Source organism: Chiloscyllium plagiosum, unplaced genomic scaffold, assembly GCF_037043375.1.
Source record: "Chiloscyllium plagiosum isolate Xiang-an unplaced genomic scaffold, Cpla_swu_hap1 HiC_scaffold_31, whole genome shotgun sequence".
Classification (NCBI taxonomy): domain Eukaryota; kingdom Metazoa; phylum Chordata; class Chondrichthyes; order Orectolobiformes; family Hemiscylliidae; genus Chiloscyllium; species Chiloscyllium plagiosum.
Window position 1 is genome coordinate 21,552,468 of NW_028270169.1, and position 23,154 is coordinate 21,575,621.

Genomic DNA, 23,154 nt, shown 5'->3' on the forward strand with positions numbered 1-23,154 from the left:
GATTCAGCATAGCTTTGCAAGCAAAAGTTGACTATCCCTGAACAAAGTCAAAAATCTCATGACACCAGGTTATAATCCAGGTTTATTTGAAACTGCAAGCTTTCAGAGCCCCCATTCCTCCCTGAACAGTGAGGTCTCAGAATCATCTGCCATTATGTACGATGCCTTCTTCATACAGTTTTCTATTATTAAAAGATTCACCTTTTGCTTTACAAGGACAATATTAAAGAGTCTGATTGTAATGTAACAATTCCAAATATAGTCAAATAAATGCCAAATTAACCCTTTGAGGACAGCAACAATAACCGTTTCCAATTTTTAAAAATTCGTACATGGGACCAGAGTGTCATTGGCAAGGCCAGCATTTATTGTCACTGAGATGATGATGTTGAGCTGTAAATGTAAGGTCTCCTGCGCATTAAATATTCCAGTGCCTTTGCTTCTACAAAATTCGGCAAGAACTGACCATAAATCCCACTAATGGGAACATAAATAGGTCCTAACCATTTCAGCACCACTGCCTCTGAGGAGTAGGAGAAAGTTCTACGTTTTCCTTTAAGACCATCACATTAAGTTTTGAATCAGATTTTGTAAATTGAAAATGGACAAAAGTATTTGAGGGAGAGGCAACTACTTGCATTAACTGCCACCAAATCAGTTAAAAAATTGAGTGTCTTACTCATCAGGAAACAAGACAAAAGAAAGCCACTCACAAGGAAAGAAATACATTTTTGATAAATAGAAAGGTATCCCTAGTTTGTCTGGGCAACATTAAGATCTTGATTATTTTCCTTCAATAATTTGACCCACTGCTGATTTTGTTTAGCCACGTTACCATTGATCTCCTGAACCCTCAAAGACTTTTTGTATAATAGACTATTAAAAAAACAGATGTTAAATTTTAATACGCTTCAGTTAATAGTTTCCATACCTGCTATTAAAACATAAATAAAAGCAGCTGATAAATTGTTAAATTTACAAAATCTGTGTCTTAATACAGCTGAAAGAGGGAGAAAAGAGAAAAGCTCAAAGGGTTAACATGTGGGAAACAGGAATAATCAGCACAAACCAAAAAAGTAGAGTACTTGAACGGCAAATGGCCTTGCTTGACAAAATGTGATCACTAAAGGTCATTATGCTATTCTCATGTTATTCAACAGTGAAAAGATGTTAGGACTGTTAAAAGGGAAGCATTATTTAAATAAGCAATGTTAATAGTAACAGCTGAGCAAGAGGGGCTCATCTTTTGGAATGCACAACGCATACCCATTTCAATTCACTTTATTCTATCCCCATTTTGTTTCATTGTGTAGCTTCTTGAGCACAGCTGGAATAATCCTCATTTAGCTCTCAGACCACTTCTAAACCAGATACAGTAAAGCTACAGAAAAAAATTCACAACCACAACTCAAAATAAACAGGATATATATGTTTGAGATTTTGTTAAAAATAGCAGCATCAAAATTCTGTATAGGTTTTTTTCCCAAGTTTTGTAAAAGTTGTTAATCTAGTCTGTAAATAAAAGTCTAATGATGAATTCTTCATCCCCTCAGTATGGAAGATTGCATAAAACAGAAGCATATGAACCTCAATTCCATCTAACAAACTGTCTTGAAAACAGATGACCTTGCATTCTTTTTCCACGCGTGGGAGGCAAAGAAATTCAAACTTTGTATTCTACTTCATTAAAACAAAATGTTTCCCGATTTCACTTCTAACAGCCCAATTTAACTATTACGATTACGCATACCCTTAACTTCCTTATCCTACACTCAACTGCCCAACTAAACAACCTCTTAATTCAAAACTGATTTGAGGCTACTTAACACAAAAGTTTGAAGATTGAGGAATAAAACTTTATTGCTTTGTCTTTCAGATGTCACCCACGTTATTAGTCAAATAAATTAATTAGCAAAATTGGTGTGAACATCTCTCAGATAATAGGTCACAGACATCCAATTTTCTTTGCTAATGCAAATTGTATTAATAAATGGTTTACAGCAGAAGTTTTGAAGCCCTTTTTCAAATGACCAAGTTTGTATTCAAGTCTACTATGAAGTTGATTAAATGTAAAGTTGCCAATTTTAATCTGTACGCAGGTCAACTTGACAATATAATCTGCTTCTGCATCAAATTACTGACGGTGTAAGTTCCATTATAACATACCAGACGTCTGAAAAGGGTGAATTTCCATTGGTGGGTTATTCCATGAGAAAGTGATCACTGCATGACAGGTCAAATTGCTCCTACTGTGCTAATGTTTTTATGGCAAATTTAAAGTTTCAACCATGGTATAATAAGAATAGAGCTTGGATATACTCATGAATCTCAAGAGTGTGGTGCTGGAAAAGCACTCGAGGAGCAGGAGAATTGACGTTTCGGACAAAGCCCTCCTTCAGGAATCTCATCAATTCTCCTGCTCCTCAGATGCTGCCTAACTTGCTGTGTTTCTCCAGCATCACACTCTCGACTCTGATCTCCAGCATCTGCAGTCCTCACTTTCTCCATATTTATGAACCTGTCTGTCTACATTGCACTGAAACTTTTTTACAATATGCAGTTTCACGTTCAATTATTCCACAATTCAAAAAAAGTTGTTTGAAAGGTTTTTTTTTGACATATTCAACTAAGCATTCCAAAAAATAACTTGCCCATTTTTGAAGTGAAAAGAAAAGCAAAGATTATAGTTAGAGCAAAATCCATGCAAAAGGCATGGACACTCCTACAACACTTGCTGGCATCCTTTCTGCCCCTTCTTACTTGAGCCCAACTGAGATGGTACTTAACCACGGATCTGCCGCAGTCCTGTGAACAGGAGTGCAGCGGAGAGAAGGGAAAGGGTACAGAGGTCACGGAGACACCCCTGCGAATCTGTAACATGGAAGGGACAGTGTAAACAATGGCATGCACATTGACAGTAATGAATTTTTACAAAATAAACCATGCATGTAACTTGTTAAAGCCAACTTGCATTACGTAGATAAATAATGGTTAAACAATCTCATGCGGAAGTAGTCAAACAAAAGCAGTCATCTTGAGTCAGATCTAGTAGAAGATTACGAATTCTGTTAATGCAACGTGCATACTGAACTATTGAAACAAATCAGCACAAGTGAGGAAACATTCAAGCAAAACTTTGTGATGAAGCAATGTGACTTCCATTATTTATCTTTTCTCAAACAACAGTGAACATACATGATTAATTAACTTAATTATGTTGTCATGATTTAATTAAGCTTGATCACTTTTCTAGATAATTTGAGCTATTAGCAATTATCAGATGAAAATACTTTTAGAAAAATTGTTTCAACTACTTGAAATTTTTGATACATCTATGATCTGTATGTGCAAATCCAAAATGCATGATTTCAAATATCTTTAAGACAGTACAATTTCATTCAAATTTTTAAATGTACACCTTCAAATATTTATGTCTCCAAAGCAGTTATTTCAGTACAAATTTTATTTTCGGAGGGCATTAATTCTGGAAGTGACTCCCGTAGCTTTTGTTCTAGGTACTAGATTGACTACAGCCATAGATTCCTAAATATGTTGAGATAATTAGTGAATGGGTCTTGGACTCAGTTCATTTTCAAAATTTACAACAATTTTTTTTTCCCTAGCCAAAGCAAGGGGACAGAGCCAATTCAAAGACTTTAGACAGCAACTTTCACGATAACTGTCTTAAACATGTTTGGTCAATCCAGTGTTAGAAATTAGCAGAATTTGTAATTTGAAAAAGTAATGTGATTTCCTCAATTGAAAAAGAGCTTAACTACATAATTAAATTCAATTAATTAAGGTAATGGTAGATATTTAAATTCAGCTAAAAGAATCAAAAAAACAGTGGTTCCCAACAAGAAAACAGAAGTGAAACAAAAATTCTCACTTGAATATTTTGATTTTACAGATAACATTGGAACACCAAAATAAAGTATTCTATTCTGCAAACTGCACACAAAAGCTAGGACCAAAAGTAGTGCTAATTGCAGCATCTGTAAAATTAATTCTTCAATGCTACAAACATCTGCAAATCTCTTTCCTGATAGAACAGTTTAAAATTCCCACATGTGTGTTAGCTATGGCCACTTTATGGTATGAATAAAAGCATTATACAGACTTAAATGCTGAGTACAAATTGTCCAACAGCCCATCTGCCCAAAAAGCAGCTCACCTACAAATTATAATCAGAAATCTGTACTGCAGTTAGGGTTAGAAGATAAAATATTAGTTAATTAAAAGAAAAACTTTTTGTCAAAATTTGGCATCATAAAAATAAGACAGTTATAGCACTACTGCTTATGGTGTCTATTCTGAAGAGATATTATAGCCTTGTTCATATGGATTGAGCAGTTCATACATTCATAGAGATGTACAGCACAGAAACAGATCCTTCAGTCCAACTCATCCAATGCCAACCAGATATCCTAACCTGATCCAGTCCTATTTGCTAGCACTTAGCCCATGTCACTTTGAACCCTTCTTATTCATATACCCATCCAGATGCCTTTTGAATGTTGTAACTGTACCAGCCTCCCCCACTTCCTCTAGCAGTTCATTCCACACACGCACCACCCTCTGCGTGAAAAAGTTGCCCCTTAGGCTGCTTTTATATCTTTCCCCTCTTGCCCTAAACTTACGCCCTCTAGTTCTGGACACCTCCACCCCAGGGAAAATACCTTGTCTATTTACCCTGTCCACACCGCTCATGATTTTATAAACCTCTATAAGGTCACCCCTCAGCCTCTGACCCTCCAGAGGAAACAGCCCCTGCATATTCAACCTCTCCCTATAGGTACCTATAGCACTGGCAAAATCCTTGTATATCTTTTCTGAACCCTTTCAAGTTTCAGAAGATCTTTTGATAGGAAGGGGAGAAGAATTGTGTGCAATATTCCAAAAGTGGCCTAACCAATGTCCTATACAGCCGCAACATAATCTCTCAACTCCTGTACTCAATGCTCTGACCAATAAAGGAAAGCACACTAAACGCCGCCTTCACTATCCATCTACCTGCAACTTCACTTTCAAGCAGCTATGAATCTGCACTCCAAGGTCTCTTTGTTCAGCAACACTCCCCAGGACCTTAGCATTAAGTGTCTAAGTCCTGCTAAGATTTATTTTCCCAAAATGCAGCACCTTGCATTTATCTAAATTAAACTCCATCTGCCACTCTTCAACTCATTGGCCCATCTGATCAAGATCCCGTTGTAATGAGATAACCTTCTTCGCTGTCCACTACGTCTCCAATTTTGGTGTTATCTGCAAACTTACTAACTATACCTCCTATGCTCACACCCAAATCATTTATAAATGACAAAAGGTAGTGGACCCAGCACTGATCCTTGTGGCACTACACTGGTCACAGGCCTTCACTCTGAAAAGTAACCCTCCACCACCACCCTCTGTCTTCTACCTTTGAGGCACTTCTGTAACCAAATGGCAAATTCTCCCTGTATTCCATGAGCTATAACTTTGTTAACCAGTCTCCCATGAGGAACCTTGTCGAATGCCTTACTGAAGTCCATATCGATCACATCTACTGCTCTGCCCTCATCAGTCAACTTTGTTATTTATTCAAAAAACTCAATCAAATCCGTGAGACATGACTTCCTATGCACAAAGCCATATCAACTATCCCTAATTATTCCCCCCCTTTCCAAACACATGAAAATCCTGTCCCTCAGGATTCCCTCCAACAACTTGCCCACCACCGATGAAAACAATTATGGCACTTTGAAATGAAATCAGTATTATAAAACATTAACTCACATTGCAATCTAAAGACTGAAGTCTTGTAGTAATGTCATCAGCAGCCTGTCCAAAAGATTTCTGTCCAGATCTGGTTTCGTACATGGATACAGCTTGCCGATCACGTCTACTTGTGCTTGCATGGGGAGCAAGGTCCTGTCGGTCACTGGTAGTTGGTGACGGATGCAGACTAGGTGTTTGTTGTTTCATTTGTGCATTTTCTGTCTGCAGTTTGTTAATCTGAAATGCAAACAAAAATGGATCCATAACGCCTTAAAACAATATTGCAATATTGAGTATGGACCTACCTTCATGCATAATTTAAACATTTGTTTTATTAAAATTGGTGAGAGCAACAGAGTATAGGAAAATGTGGAGAACTAGAACTGTGACTTTGTATGTGACAAAATAGTTTTATATTTCATATTCATATTGACATCTTCAGCAATGATTACTAAATATTTCCATGGTTGTGCATAAATGTTCCATCGTAACCATTGTTTTCTGTCCGGTGAAACAGGCCAAATCGGCTGCGATGATTAATACTATCTGAAGAAACTATTAAATACTGAAAAGAAAAATTATTTACAGGACATATTTAATTTCTCAATTTCCCACATGGAAAACTAGCAAAATGATTACATCAGAATAGCTGATCAAGGTAAGCAAGGGATAAAACTAAATTAGTCACTACTAAATATCGAGGAAGTCGTTTTATTTAAAACATAGAAGGATGTCATTTGGTTCTGGCTCATAAAAAGCAATCAACTTAGTCCCAGGCCCCCAAAATAACTAAAAAAAAACCTTGAATACCTAGAAGAGAGACTGTGCAGTTAAACAGGAACAAAATAGTTAAATTATTAGACCTTAAATCTGCTTGATGTCTTGCTAATTTATTAAGTCTATTTATGAAGACTAACTACAGGAATATTCACACCTCAGTTAGATGTTCATGGTGTATCTTATTTGCATATTACACACACTAATGATGCTCAAAACTACAACGTTATACAAAAAATAATTGGTCAGAAGCAGTTGAGAGAGAAATTAGGGCAAATTCAGTTTAGATTAGATTACTTAGATTAGATTACTTACAGTGTGGAAACAGGCCCTTCGGCCCAACAAGTCCACACCGACCCGCCGAAGCGTAACCCACCCATACCCCTACATTTACCCCTTTACCTAACACTACGGGCAATTTAGCATGGCCAATTCACCTGACTTGCACATCTTTGGACTGTGGGAGGAAACCGGAGCCCCCGGAGGAAACCCACGCAGACACGGGGAGAACGTGCAAACTCCACACAGTCAGTCGCCTGAGGCGGGAATTGAACCCGGGTCTCTGGCGCTGCGAGGCAGCAGTGCTAACCACTGTGCCACCGTGCCGCCCACTAAGTTCAAAGTTACCAGCATGATCATCATTAATGTTCCTGTCTAAATATTTTTTTAAGCTGGTTTATGAGGTAAATCTAGTATTTTATTGCATGTGACGCACATTTTAATTTACACCAAAGCTTAGGGGTTTGGCAACAAATTTTCTAAAGTGAACATTACTTTTGAGGAATGATTTATAAGTTTGTGGATTATAGTTATACATTGCTTTGAATGAAAGTTTTAAGTTCAGTTACACAGTTATTGTGCAAATACTGCTACTAACACTAAAAATGGCCATACCTCTGGCCTGTATAGAATCACTGAAAGGTGAGAGCATAAGAGACCACTCACATTTTATATTTGCATTAAAATTCTGCGATAACTACTCAGCCGACTTCACTTCCTAATCTTTTCCCAAAAACGATTTTCCCTTTAGATGATCATATTTCCTTTGAAAGGCATGACTGAATCGGCTTCCAACACATTCAAGCAATGCAGTCCAGGTACTAACAACTCAGTGCACAAAAAAAAGGGGTTTCCTTGCATCACCTTTAGCTCTTCTATCAATCATTTTAAATTGCTATCCTCTGGTTCTCAAAATTTTCTCCCAAACTACTTTGACTAGACCGCTCATGATTTTATATCTGACACATTTCCCCTCACCCTCAACAAAGGACAGTAGTCCAAACTTTGTCCACCTAACCACGTAACTGAAACCTTTCATCTCCAGAACCATTCTATTATCTACACCAATTGCTCCAGATCCATTCTAAAGTGTGGTGTCCAAAATTGGACCTAATACTTGAGGTTGAACTGCTGTTAAATAAAAAATTCAACATAGTTTAACATAAAAGCAAAAAAGTTATGTTTGTAAACTTAAGTTGTGCAAAAAGATGTGAAGTGCGCCACTACATCGTCATATTGTTAACTGCAATGACATCTACCATTTAAATAAAAAATGTGGTATGTTAACTGTTGGTCAAAATGCTACAATGAGACAATACATTTTCGTTAAATCAACTCAATTCTCTTTAAAAAAAATCCTTCACTCAAAAATACTCCTTTAACTGTAATGTCATTTTTATAAAAACTGCAGCATGACATTTTATCAGACTCATTAACTTCTATTCTTTCAAAGGCAGGTCTTGACTCATTATCTGCTAATATTTCATCCTGAGCTGTTTATCCTGCCAGCCTTTTTTTTGGTCACTGAGTTTTGCCATTGTCCTCCACTTTTAGAGGCAGGGTCGGGAGCAGGTTCCAAGATTACCTCAATTGGAACAGGAATTTAACTTGCATTATTAGCATTATTCTGAATCATGTGCTAACCATTTCGTTAACCAAGCTAAACAGGCCTTTATGCATCACCTCAAAAAAAATTCCAGCAATCAGCCGGGGCATTAACCTCTCAAAGATCTAACCGACTGGCAACTATCTGATATCTATTTGTAGAATTATGCCAGGAAAACAATTTAGTGCATAACACCAGATTGATTTCCTGTTAGAATATTTTTTCTTGTCGAGAACACCGTGCCCTTCAGCCTGTCATGACTTTAAGGATACCCCTACAATTTGTATTGTGCCATTTCGATAATACAGTAAACAGGAGAAAGTAGTATGCGTTCCGTGAAATGGAAGAGGGGATTACATTAGCAGATTCAACCAACCAGCTGATTTAGCAACGAGTACTAAAAGCTTGGTTAACTAAACTATAATGTGTACACAAAATAAATTTAATTAAGTTGAGAGCATACACTAAAAATAATGGTTTACTGGATTTTTATATGAAAAATGGCTAATTTTCTACAATGGGCTAAAGCATTACAAAATTAAACTTTGAACAAAACTTATCATTTGTCCTCTCCAACTAATGGGATGGAAAAAAGTTAAGGCCCTCACATTTGACAAAACCAGTGCTGCCCTATAATTTAACAGAAGGCACATCCTCTGTGTGGTCATTTTTCACGATTGTTCCACTTCCTACAATGTTTGCAATTTGGAAGGTGCTGTATAAGGAGTCTTGGTGAATTGCAAGTCTCATTAGATATTAGTTCTTTATTAGCAGCTGGGCTGTTAAGACATATTGCATAAGAGTTAGAAAGTTGACATAAGTACAAAAACCAAGAACTACAGCAGAATAAAAGGCAATATTTTCAGGACCACTAGGCTACGATAATTCTGTTTTTTTTTGTCAGTGATGGCAAGATTTTGAAGCTTTTCCTGTGTTAACTTTGCGAGTGGTAAAACTTTAATCTTAGGGAGTTTCGACCTATTTGGATCCTTCTAAATAGATTATTTTAATTAAGGCAACGAAGATTTCATACTAAAACCCAGGAAAACAAGTTGTCAATTTGCTCATTCTTCATGCTTGATAATGAAAGACAATAAGTAGATGAACATTGCTTTGAAATCAAGACTGCACATGAACTTGATAACACCAGGCTCTAATTGCTTAAATCTTAGAACACTTTCAACTTCATGCTTAATGTTCGGCAAACTGTCACATCTGGAAAATACTCAACTTTGCTGGCCAAGTAATATCTGCTTCAGTTTCACATCAAGCACTTTCAGTCAACATTAAACAGTGGGAAAGTTATAGAACCAAAATGGAGCAAATGATGTCAACAGGAAGACATGCAAAGGGCTAGCAGCATGCATTGGCTTCAAACTTAACAGGCTCGCATGCAAGTAGTTGATATAGCCAGATGGCAAGAAAACCAATACATCTGGTATTAATAGGGCATCATAAGATGATCAGGGCCGAGAGAGAAAGAAAGAGAATCAAGGGAGTGGGGAAATTTGGAGGGATGAGCTTGCAGACGCAAGAATGATTTTGAAGTACAAGCAATAGATGAGTAACTTATGTTCATGTTCAAAAGGACAGAAGCAGTTTTATCTTTTGACTATCAACTCTGAAACATAGCAAGAATTGCAGTTATTCCAATGAATTGCTGCATAGAGTACACAATCAACTTAACCATTCATTAGTTTCAGAGGCAACAGCACTCAGATGCCTACATACTGCCCATGTTGGGATTCCAAAGCAAAATGCTTCTGGGGTGGAGGGTTGCAGGGAATTTGGGTTATATTATCCAGGTAAAGAGAAACAGCACATGTTATGGAGGGAGAGACCCAATAATCTTATCTACCTAAATTTAATATCAAATTGAGAAGCACAATCTAATTGGAGGAAGCAGCATAGACAAGTTAGGCAAAATGTAAGAGAACAGATCAAGTTTATTGCATAAGTGTACAACATATAGAATGGAAGAATAACCAAACATACGCTCTGAATGAGACTGGAATAGATAAAAATGAAGCAGAAAGAGAGCTGAATATTAGGTGATATGGGGCTTAATATTTCTAAGCCATGGAAAATAGCAAATAGCAGAGCAAAGTGCAAAATGTAACTGCAAACGCAATTAAATGCTAGTCAGATGAAATCAGGATCAAACTATTGTTCAGGCCATTACTTGAGTGCTATGTTGAGTTCTCATAACCAAGATACAAAGCATTGCAGGCAACAAACCTTGTCTGCTGCTAGTACAAGTGAAATTACTGATATACAGAATTAAAAGCTATCTCTGTAGAAAAAGTTGTACGCATACATTAATTTGACAAACCGGCTTTTGTAGAAATTCAACTGACAAAAAGATCCACATTTTGTGTGCAATCTGTAGAAGATAGACAAAATACTAATTTATCAATTCTTGATGTAATTAACCTGAATACTCTGTTTTTATTCAGCTTTCTGTTTCACGTCATTGTAAATGATTTAATGGCATCATCACAAAACTAACTGGCTCTTTAACACAAACAGAAGCAAAAACAGCAGCATTAATCTTTGGTTTTGATTGCACACATTTTTAAAAAATACAGAAATATTTTCAAAACTGTGATATTTACTCTTAAATCAACAAAGGTTAACCACACATTTAGCAACTAGAATCAATTACATTGCTCACCTGCATTTGAAGTCTACGCAGTTCCTCACTTAGATTGTTGTTTACTTTCATTAGCTGCTGAACCTTCGCCTCAGAAGCAGCCAAAGCTTTCTTCACCTCCAAATACTCCTGCAGTGTTATGGGGCCATCTGATAAATCGGATGAATCCATGCTCTTAAATTAAAAATATATATATTTTTTTAAGAAAAACTGAACAGCCACAATGCTTAGCAACTCAGGGCTTTTAATATCATTGAATCTAGCTGTAAAAAATAACTGGGTCATTGCTAAACCAGGCATTTCTACATCCAGGAGAGGGGGAATAGAACGAGCATCCTAATTCGCAACTCTCCTTTTTAACTGGTTGTTTTCCTCCTTTTCTGCTGAGCCCTTCCTTTCTGGCTCCCTCTTACCTCATGAAAACATGAATGTGGCATCTCTCTAAACTTGATCAACCATAGAATAAATGTTTATATTTCATTCTAGGGTGCTGTGCATTTTAGGGGAATTCCAAGGCAGCTGTGTGCTGTGGGTGTAAATTCCTGATGCAAGTTAACAGTTTACAATCTAGATGTGGATGGTGCATGTCACATTTGAGTAGTTAAACTGTAGAAGCCAAAACGTAAACGGATTGGGGCTAGCAATGATATTTTTGAAGTTATCTGTTCACAGAATACTTCATAGAGACTCATTAAATACTGTCTGTCTCATGTGGACCACATGCACAAATCTAGAAGCTGTGTCTGACCTGTGGGGTTGGGGAAGCTAATTGTTTGTGGTACCTGAGGAGAGCTAGTGATTGTTTGAGGGGCTGCCAAAGTTCTCCTACCCTTTGCCACAACTTACTAGTGTTTAGCTGGACTTTCACCAATCACTAGAATGAAGACAAAGTATTGTCAGCACCTTTAGAATGTAGTCACTACAAGCATCATACACCTATGCTTGAATAAACAAGCTCATACACTACATTAAAGCCAAGTAATATATTAATACTATATATTGTTAAAGCAATGTATGCCTACTATAATTCATACATTTTGTAGAACACTTAGGTATTGGAGGAGGAAAAAATAATAAACTTGTGCTGGTAGGGGCGCCTGGGGAACTAGTGGTTCCTGAAGAGGGCACACAGAATTTGAGTACCATTGTTCTTGAGCAATAGAAAGGTACTGTACAAAAAAAGTATAATTCTACTTGTGACTGAAACAGAATTAACTCTCGTTTATTGCAAATGGAATGGATCCCATACATTAAAACTTATCATTTGAAAGCCTTCTATATGCTTCTTCTTCAATGTGATGATACAATGGCTTTGAGATATATTTTGACCTTTTTTTGTGAAGACAGGTTGAGACAGGCTGGCGAGTGGTCTGTTCCAAGCCAATAAAGTGTACAGCTTGAGAGGGTAGACTCAGGTTCACTATAACCCAGTGTCATGAGATTTTCAACTTTGTCCACCCCAGTCCAACACCAGCACCTCCACATCACTGGTTATAGCCAATTGAAACCAATTGAATTACATCTAGAACTCAAGACCTTACACTGCAAAGGTTAGGGTCTAGGCTATTTCCATGATATATTTGAAGGGGGTTTGGTGTTGTCCATAACATGAACATGCATCTAAAATATATAGCTGAACAATCAGGCAATATAACACACTAGAACACTGTTTCTGGGAAATGTGCTCAACCACTAGTATAGGAGCTCTCCCTTTTCCATGCAAAGAATGCAATGAGAATTTGGATGACAATCTCAATCTCGCTACAAGTGCACAAAAGGCTACAAAGCATAAATGTTATTTAAAGGCTGCCATTACATTTTCTGTAAAGAGAATATGAACAGGGGAAACACAAACATGTGCATGTGTTATGACTGAAATGCAGTGACAGCACTTAGATAGCCTGAGAAGAGGCTTGTGAGGCAAATTCTATTTAGCACCAAGCAACCAGAATATGTAATATACCAAAACAACGAAATGGAACAAGTACAAAGCACTCGCTATCATACTCAATATAAGAGCAATGAAAGGCAGCACTGTCTTGCATCAATTTCTTAATCTCCAATTTAAACCTTGGCTACACACCAGACTACAGAAATGAAATGTTTAAAAAAAACATGGTTAAGACCAAATCTACAGACCTTTGTGCTGGCAAGCTTAATGGTATTTCCTGTTGTTTTGCAAGATTTTTCACTCAAAGTAGAAATATGTTGCAATATACACTTACTCTGTTCTGGGATCAGTTTAAAAACTTGGCATTTCTATCAACAGAACATTTAAATATCTGATCTCTTCTATGACCACCATAGTACAATGGATCAATATTTTGATGGGAGGGGGAAGAACAGAGCACAACAGCATTCAGAATAGAAACTGGTAAAGTAAATGGAACTCAATATATACACACCACGATCTAGCACAATGTTTCTAAGCTTTGACACAGAAATTAATTTAGAAAACTATTTAGAAGGTGGCCCAGATTTGTAAACTACTACTGTTTTGTTCAAATTGGGTCAACTGGAGACAAGAAGTTACACCAGTTCTCAGATAGCCATTAAACTTGCTTACTTGCCTCCACCTACAACACAGAGCAGCAATTTCACAGGGAGACCTGCCACTGCACCTCAGATGCCAGTATAGAATGTAAAATAGCAAAGAATGGAAAACAAAATCTCTGAAGATTTGTATGGATGTGCAGCAAAAAAGAAAAAAAATGAATTCTGGGCTTAGACTGAGAAATTCATTGAAGTTTTCTTAAATACTCGGAATTAGAAGGTTTGAGACAATGAAAACAGGCTGGTACAAATCACCATTCACACTAATCCTGTTTTGGATTAAAAATTAACTTCCAGCAGATTTTGAGATATACAACTCATCGAATGAATGCTAGATGTTTACCAACTACATGAGACAAGGTTGACCTAGGTTTTGCAACTTGAAAATGATATGAATAAACTGTGCAAAACTATGTATTAAATCTAACAAATAATCATTCAGCTCATGTATCAAAAGAATTTAACTTAGTTTCAAAAAGAAGAAAACATAGTCTAAAATGTTAACTGAAATTTATATCAACATAAAATCAAAGTTGCATTAGTTTGCCAATGGTTAGTTCCAATATAAACATATTTTAGAATCTGTGCCAAGTTGTACACTATCAGAAACTAAACATTAAACCTAGCTCTGCAACAAAATTAGATATTTGTTGAGTCCATATGAAGCTCTTGTTCAAAAGACAATAAATATTTATTACTAGGAAAAGACAGAATTACAAAAATAATTGATTTTAAATTAATCAATCACTGACTGACACAAAGTCATTTTACTATTCAATCAACTTGCTTAATTTTCCCCATACTATCCAATGTGACACACTTTACATGGTAACATACCAATGTAGAATGCAGAACGCTAATCTATGGCTGAGGGACAGATTTGCACAGATTGTCCAATGTACAGTTGTAATGAGCTGCTGATGTCATCAAGAGAAGAGTAACCATTGGAAGGTTAGTCATTGCAATAAACAGCTGGAATAGGAAGGAAATGCAAGCAGGTTTCCAGTTCATTGTTCTGACAACTAATAAGCAAGGAGACACTGAGGATAGACATATATTGTTGTTCAAAAGAAAGAAACTGAAAGTACACAAAGCAATTTTTAGATTCAAGTTCCTTCATTAATTTATCCAACTGAAAATCTCAGTTCTCACCTTTGCTCGGTTGTTTCTGCCCGATGATGCGTTTCGCGGTACATCAGCGTCTGTATCCTCATCAGAAGCTACACTATCATAATCATGCTGATCATCACCAAAGTCGCTGTCAGGGCGATCATTTTGGTTTCGCAGAAGATAGTCAATATTTTCTGGATGAAAACAAGGGAGGTTAGCTTGAAAACTACAGCTTTATTTACTTTGCTTGTATTTAAAGGGCTAAGTTAATAATCAACAAAACTGTATGCCTGGAATTGCTGAGCAGATACTTCCCACAGATAGATTGAATTGGTAGATCAATAGATTTTCCCAATGAATCACAAAGCAACTGAAACGCATAGGTACAGCAACAGATCAGCAATTCTCAAATCTGGGAAATTTAAGAGATTCTGAAATGTACAAAGGATACATGACATTGATAATTGTTAGTAGCTTTCTGAAAGGATTCAGTAAACTAACAATATAATGAAATAAAAACAAGTTCTGTAAAAGCTCAATTGGTCTGGTAGCATCTATGAATAGAAATCAGAGTTAACATCTGTGGTCCGGTGACTCTCCCTCAGAACAGACAGTAGCTAGGAAAAGGTTGATTTTTATGCAGAAGATAGGGAGGGGGTAAGGATTAAATGATAGGTGGGGGGTTGTTTGCCCAAAGAAAGAGAAGAACTGTTGGACAAAGGAGTGGATAACAGTCTGGCTAGAAGGGTGAATAGCTGTTAACAATATGCAATGGCAGACTATGCAATATCAAGGTCTTATGTGGGGGTAAGGGGCTAGGACAGAGTTCAGATGCTAAAATTATTGAACTCTGTACAGAGTCCGGAGAGCTGCAGTATCCCCCAGCAGAAAATGAGGTTCTGTTCTTCCAGTTTGTGCTGAGCTTTGCTACAACACTGCAGCAAGCCTGAGACAGAAATGTTGACCAGGGAACAAGGTGATGTTTTAAAGTGGCAGGCAACAGGAAGCTCAGGGTCTTTTTTGTGAGAAGGTAGATGCTGCAAAGCAGTCACCCAAACTACATTTTGTTTCCCGAATGTAGAGTAGACCACACTGTGAGCAGCAAATGTAGTGGACTAGATTGTGTGAAAGGCAGGTAAAGTGCTGCTTCACCTGTAAGATATGTTTGGGCCCGAGGATATTGAGGAGGGAGGAGCTAAATGAGCAGGTGTTACAATTTCAATGGTTGCAGAGGAAGGTGCCATGCAGGGGTGTCGGAAATGAAGGAAGAATGGACCCTACAGAAGGCAACAAGGGAGGGGAGGGGAACGTGTGTGTGGTGGTGACATTCCTCCAGTGGTGGCAAAAATGGTGACTGAGGATCTTCTGGATGTAGATGCTGGTGTGATGTTGTTAAGGACAAGGGGGAAGCCTATCACTGTTAAGGGAAGTGCGGGAGATGAGTTGGACCCAGTTGAGGGCCCTGTCAAAAATGGCGCTGGTGAATCTTCAGTTGAGGAAGGAGGACATTTCGATGCTCCCTTGTCGAAGCTGGCCTCATCAGAACATGTGTGACACAGAGAGGAATTGGGAGAATGGAATGGAGTCTTTACAGGAAGCATGGTGTGAGGGTGTATTGTCCAGGCAGCTGCTGGAGTCAGTGGGTTTATCTTGGATATTAGTGGCCGCTCTATCCCCAGAAATGGTAACAGAGATGGTGAGGGATGGAAAGGAGGAGTCAGAGGTAAACCAAGTGAAACTGATGGTGTGGTGGAAACTGGAAATAATTGATGGATTTGGATTTTAACAATATAATGAAGCACCCAAAATGTTTGAAAAATCATGAGAAAGTGAGGACTGCAGATGCTGGAGATCAGAGTCGAGAGTACGGTGTTGGAAAAATTCAGCAGGCCAGGCAGCATCCGAGGAGCAGGAGAATCAACGTTTTGGGCTCAAAAGCCCTTCATCAGGAATGAGGCCTGTGGGCTGAGAGATAAATGGGGGAGGGGTAGGGTGGAAGGTAGCTACCTTCCCCAAACCACCCCCCCTCCCATTTATCTTTCTCACCACCGCACCGCCCCCGCCCTCCCCCCCACACCCACCCTACACCCAATGGACTGAATGGCCTCTTTCCACACTGTAGGGATTCTATGATTCCAAATATATTTAATGGTGCTGATGTTTGAATGCTGTCACTGTACCTACTTATGCAAATAGAAAACATCCTGTCACACCCTTAACTTGGAGAGTCTTAAGGTTTAACAGGTAAGCCTCTTAGAGAACCTGGGCTTTATCTTTTAATGACATTGCTATCTGACTCTAATTAAGCTTATATTTAATTGTGATACTGAAAATATTAGGTGACACAGTAGTCATGATATCATTGAAGGTCATGTTGTAATTCAGCTTTTCTTCAAGACAGACAGTCTGCATGTATATCATCGCCCAGGGTAGTACAAATGGCCTAAGTATTCTTGGTCAATGGGACAGTTGGTCAAAGAGGTAGGCAGCAGGTGAGATGTATGGTGTGGGGGGTGGAGTGTCAAGCAAAATCTTGAAATAACTTTAGGTCCCATTTTTGATCAGTACATGGACTGGCACTGATGGATGCCTATGCAAAGGGTAGCTAGAAAGGTCAGAATCTAGCATAAGTAACAAATAATATAAAATGCCATACAGTGAGCCACTCTTCTAGATCATGAATGTATAATCCTGTGGAATTAAGATCATGATTTTTTTCCCCTAAGGTCTCAAACTGCAGTTTTTTTTTGCATGGAAATATGGTGATAGACTTCATGAACTGAATTAATACAATGCCAAAGATTTGCAAAAGTTCTTATATTTGCAAATCATTTTCTACCAGTAAGCTCGGATTATCAGATGAATCAGTGTGGAAGGCAAGGTACTTATAAATGTCTCTGGGCACCTTTTAAAAAAGAAATCTGAATTGTGTTGCAGAACATAATCTGTTCATGGTATCAGCTTTTTGTAAGGCAGCTAAAATGAGAGGGGTGTGAGGAAAGTAAACACTCTTAAGAATACAGGATATGCAGAATTAATTCCATTTAGACTCATTCATGTCTAGCAATGCAAATATTTCTGATCATACTTCACATAGGCTTCTAACTGAGAGAATGCCACAGAGACACCACCAGAGGTTCAGCCACTTAAAGGTTGCACATCCAATGAGTCAATGTCTCCTCCACTACACCCCTTAATAATATTCCAGAGATTGCAAGCGTGAATCAGTGTCTCACTGCACTACAATCTATTACAGTATCTGAAAGAATTTTGAATCGATTATGGTGCAGTCTAAAAACAAACAACTTGAATAAACATTTCATGATACAGGAATTGCAGCAGAAATACTGAACAAGTTACATCATTATTCCCTCATTCTTCATTAAACAGACTAGGTCAGAGAAAATATTCAAAACTGGTTAATACCAACAGCTCCACAAAACTGGACAGGAAAAAAACAGAAAGGTTAAGTGCTACCACTAACAAGTTTTAACAATCATATTTTTCGTTATGTTATATAATTATTGACAACATAAAATCTCAGTTAATCATCAATATATGAAAGTTCTTAAAAATTACTTACCTGTTGGACTACCTAATGTTTTTCCATGTTGCCTCCTCTTTGCATCACTCAGAATGTCGATAATCAGGGTTGCAAACTCACGGGCATTAAACCTAGCAAGTTTTTGTCGACCCTGAAAAGAATAATGTCACAGATATAATTAATCATTGATAAGTTCAGAGCTTTTCAAAGACAACAAGTTTTCTTTGTTATAAGTCTCAACTGAAGACATAAGCTTCCTTCTCTGCTCATGTTTTGCTCTTGCCCTCGTCTGGCCGCAGTCTGCTGACCCACTTTCAAATAGTTTTTAAAACCACACTACCAAAGTAACCAATGATCACTGGGATCACTTGAACCCAGCTGGAGAAATATGCAAGGCGTGCCAACAACTAAGCCAATCAAAAAACGTTGAAGAGATTTCAAAGGAGGGAAAAAAATACCAAATATTCGACAGAGACCACAGGGCCAGAGCATGCCAAGGAATAAACTGTTCATTGTTAAAAATAGATCAAATTTTTTTCTCATTTACAGCATCCATGCATACCAAAGAGAGTGGGCTGAAAAGAGAACGTGGAGTCACTGTAATCCTCCAAGGTTTTGTTGACCTGCTGCTATTCGTTATGTCAGTACAATTTTAAATCAGGATAGGAATTAGATTATTTCTCTTTGTATCAAAATCGTTTCTGAAAAAAAATTACTGGTTAAAAACTCTTTGCTGACACTGGATGTGAACCATTTTCTGCATTCTGCAATAGCGCTTCATTTTGTTCAGACGCATGCAAACTGTATTACAGCACACGGCATCTGGCATATACAAGCTTTTTAAAGAAATGCACACAAGAAAATGACAAAGACAAGTTGAAAAATATTGGTAGCTTAAACAAGTTAAACACTCAGCTGCCTCATATGTGAATTAAACAGGATTGTTCATTAGGTGCACAGACCTTGAAAAACTTTGAAAGAAACTTCAATCTGACAGATTCAAAAACATACATGTTGAACAAATATAATTGTTGGAGTTAAATGACTTGTAATCATATTCTAGTGCTGTGGACACATACTCACATGCAATCTACAGCTGACAGATCCAGGTTCTATTGCCAGTTTGCTGGTTTCAACAACGAACAGCTCTGTGTATATGCTTGAACAGGTGTGGACCTCTGCACTCAAGCCAATTCATGTTTATTGTTGAGAGCTTGGTCAGGAGAATCCATATTCTCCCAGTATGAAAGTAACAAAAAATGTAAAGTGCATAAGCAGAAGTTAATGGGAACCTGAATTCCAGACGCCATGACTGTTTTAGGATAATGGGAACTTTGAACCACTCCTTAAAAAAAAACAATTCGCACTTGGTTCTGTCAGAACTACCATACAAGTTACTCAGAAAAATAATGGACACAGGGCTGTATTGGAGATAGATGATTGGCCAAAAAGCTGATTTAAAAGATAGCTTCTTAAGGATGACATTAAATGAGAAGAGGGAGATAGTAAGGGAAATGGTGTAAGAAAGAGAGTGGAACCTAGTAGTTATTAGCAGTTTACACGGATGGTTGGAATGGTTGTGGATGATTGAAGTCATGAAGGGATCTAAACATGAGAAGGAGGATAGGTAACAATTAAGTAGGATTTGGTATTAGATAAAAGACATTGATTTGAGACGGAGTCAAAATTTAGGAGGTTGAAGGATGGGAGACAGCCTAGAGAACATTGGTATTCTCACAACTTGAGGTGACAAAAGTGTGGATTAGAGTTTTGGCAACAAGAATAAAAGAGTGATGGAAAAGGATAGACCAGATCTAAAAGTTGAAGTTCTAAATTGGAGGAAGGCCAATTTTGACTAGTTTGGCAGCGAATTTTCAAAAGCTGATTGGGTACAGATGTTCACAGGTAAAGGGACGGCTGGAAAATGGGAAGCCTTCAGAAATGAGATAATCAGAGCCTAGTGACAGTATATTCCTGTTAGGGTGAAACGAAAAGCTGGTAGGTGTAAGGAATGCTGGATGGACTAAAGAAATTGAGGGTTTGGTTAAGTAAAAGGAGGAAGCATATGTCAGGTAGAGACAGGATAGATCGAGTGAATCCTTAGAAGAGAATAATGGCAGTCGCAGTATACTTAAGATGGAAATCAGGAAGGCAAAAACGGGACACGAGACAGCTTTGGCAAATAGAGTTAAGGAGAATCCAAAGGGTTTTTACAAATACATTAAGGACAAAAGGGTAATTAGGGAGAGAATAGGGCCCCTCAAAGACCAGCAAGGTGGCCTTTGTGTTGAACAGGAGATGGGGGGGAAGATACTAAACAAGTATTTTGCATCAGTATTTACTGGGGTAAAGGACATGGAAGATACAGAATGTAGGGAAATAGATGGTGACACCTTGAAAACATGCCCACAGTACAGAGGAGGAAGTGCTGGATTTCTTGAAACGCATAAAAGTGGATAAATCCAGGACCTGATCAGGTGTATCCTAGAACTCTGTGGGAAGCTAGAGAAGTGATTGCTGGGTCTCTTGCTGAGATATTTGTATAGGCACAGGTGAGGTGCCGGAACACTGGAGGTTGGCTAACGTGGTGCCACTGTCTAAGAAAGATGGCAAGGACTAGCCAGGGAAGTATAGACCAGTAAGCCTGATGTCGGTGGTGGGCAAGTTGTTGGAGGGAATCCTGAGGGACAGGATGTATATGTATTTGGAAAAGCAAAGGACTGATTAGGGATAGTCAACATGGCTTTGTGTGTAGGAAATCATGTCTCACAAACTTGATTGAGTTTTTTTGCAGAAGTAACAAAGAGGATTGATGAGGGCAGAATGGTGGTGGTGATCGATATGGACTTCAGTAAGGCATTTGACAAGGCTCCCCATGGGAGTCTGGTGAGCAAAGTTAGATCTCTTGGAATACAGGGAGAACTCGCCATTTGGATACAGAACTGGCTCAAAGTTAGAAGACAGGGTGGTGGTGGAGGGCTGTTTTTCAGACTGGAGGCCGGTGGAGTGCCACAAGGATCGGTGCTGGGCCCACTACTTTTCATCATCTATATAAATGATTTGGATGTGAGCATAAGAGGTACAGTTAGTAAGTTTGCAGATGACAACGAAATTGGAGGTGTAGTGGACAGCGAAGAAGGTTATCTCATATTACAACAGCATCTTGACCAGATGGGGCAATGAGCTGAGAAGTGGCAGATGGAGTTTAATTTAGATAAATGCAAGGTGCTGCATTTTGGGAAAGCAAATCTTTACAGGACTTATACACTTAACGGTAAGGTTCTAGGGAGTGTTGCTGAACAAAGAGTCCTTGGAGTGCAGTTCATAGCTCCTTGAAAGTGGAGTCGCAGGTAGATAGGATAATGAAGGCGGCGTTTGGTATGCTTTCCTTTATTGGTCAGAGTAATGAGTACAGGAGTTGGGAGGTCATGTTGCGGTTGTACAGGACATTGGTTAGGCCACTGTTGGAATATTGCATGCAATTCTAGTCTCTTTCCTATCAGAAAGATGTTGTGAAACATGAAAGGGTTCAGAGAAGATTTACAAGGATGTTGCCAGGGTTGGAGGATTTGAGCTATAAGGAGAGGTTGAATAGGCAGGAGCGTTGGAGGCTATGGGGTGACCTTATAGAGGTTTACAAAATCATGAGGGGCATGAATAGGATAAATAGACAAGGTCTTTTCCCTGGGATGGGGAGTCCAGAACTAGAGGGCATAGGTTCAGAGTGAGAGGGGAAAGATATAAAAGAGACCTAAGGGGCAACGATTTCACAGAGGGTGGTACCTGTATGGAATGAGCTGCCAGAGGAACTGGAGGAGGATGGTACAATTGCAACATTTAAAAGGCATCTGGCTGGGTATATGAATAGGAAGGGTTTGGAGGGATATGGACCAGGTGCTGGCAGGTGCGACTAGATTGGGTTGGGATATCTAGTTGGCATGGATGAGTTGGACCAAAGGGTCTGTTTCCGCGCTGTACATCTCTATGACTCTAAATGTTATGCTAGAGACAGCAGCATGTGATATTAGAGGTAGACCTAGGTAGTCTTTAACAAATAGGATTTGTGATTAGGAAGTAGTAGTACAGATTCATATAGGATGCCAAGTTTGCAAGCTCAGTGAGCTTCAAGACCATGGCAACAGGAGACAAAAGATGTTGACTGCATACTTCCCAATGCTTAAACAAAGTAACTGGAGGATGATTTATTGACTGGATGCCTGAAAAGTAGTCTGACAACACAGAGTCGATGGGGGGTGGGGTGGGGTGGTGGTTCTGTTGTAAAATTGGGTACCATCAACATAGATGGGTAATAGTAAGGGTGCAAAAGAGCAGCCATTGCTGGAGATGTTTGGCTCATAGCTAAGCAAGGGCAATGTTCCTGAGGAAGACAATGCAGAAGGAGAATAGTACAACTGACCTCACAAGAAAAGGCTAAGAGAGGAAAAGGAGGTGTTTAATTTGTGACTGTGGTCAGTGCTGCAACATAGCAAGAAATTGATGGGAGAGATGGAAACAAGGGTTTAGATTTTGGAGATGGCCATATGTTCAAGGCAGCGAAGGGAAAGAATAACATGTAAAGATGGAGATTAAAGAGGGGTCTTTTTGAAGAGGTGGTGATGACGGCTGTTCTCGTTATATTTCTCTCATCTTTAATTGTCCAACTCACCCCACTAATTAAAGTTGATGGGCCAAGGACATCAACTACTAAAATTCGAAAAGCAGGGAACTAAAGGGAAGAAGGAATTGAACATAATGACAATTACTGGGGGAAAGACCTTCCCAGGATCCTAAAAGAATTAGCTGCAGAGATACTGGAAACATTGTTTGCAGTCATCCAAAATTCCCTACATTTCAGAAGGTTCTAAGTGTATTGTAAAA

At 38.4% G+C, this 23,154-nt stretch overlaps 1 protein-coding gene across 15 annotated transcripts in view; it reads right to left on the reverse strand.

Moving 5' to 3' along the window:
• The window catches only part of git1 (G protein-coupled receptor kinase interacting ArfGAP 1), a 216,394-nt gene that overhangs the window by 17,204 nt on the left and 176,036 nt on the right, over positions 1-23,154 (reverse strand). For 12 of the 15 annotated variants that reach the window (XM_087977322.1, XM_087977321.1, XM_087977329.1 and 9 more), the window contains 5 exons: positions 18,316-18,427; positions 14,775-14,926; positions 11,091-11,243; positions 5,773-5,991; positions 2,761-2,871 (listed from right to left, as the gene is read on the reverse strand). In XM_087977322.1, the coding sequence (XP_087833448.1) occupies positions 2,761-2,871; positions 5,773-5,991; positions 11,091-11,243; positions 14,775-14,926; positions 18,316-18,427 (747 nt within the window). The remainder of the gene's footprint in view (positions 1-2,760; positions 2,872-5,772; positions 5,992-11,090; positions 11,244-14,774; positions 14,927-18,315; positions 18,428-23,154) is intronic. The other 3 variants (XM_087977325.1, XM_087977323.1, XM_087977328.1) reach the window with 1 other exon arrangement.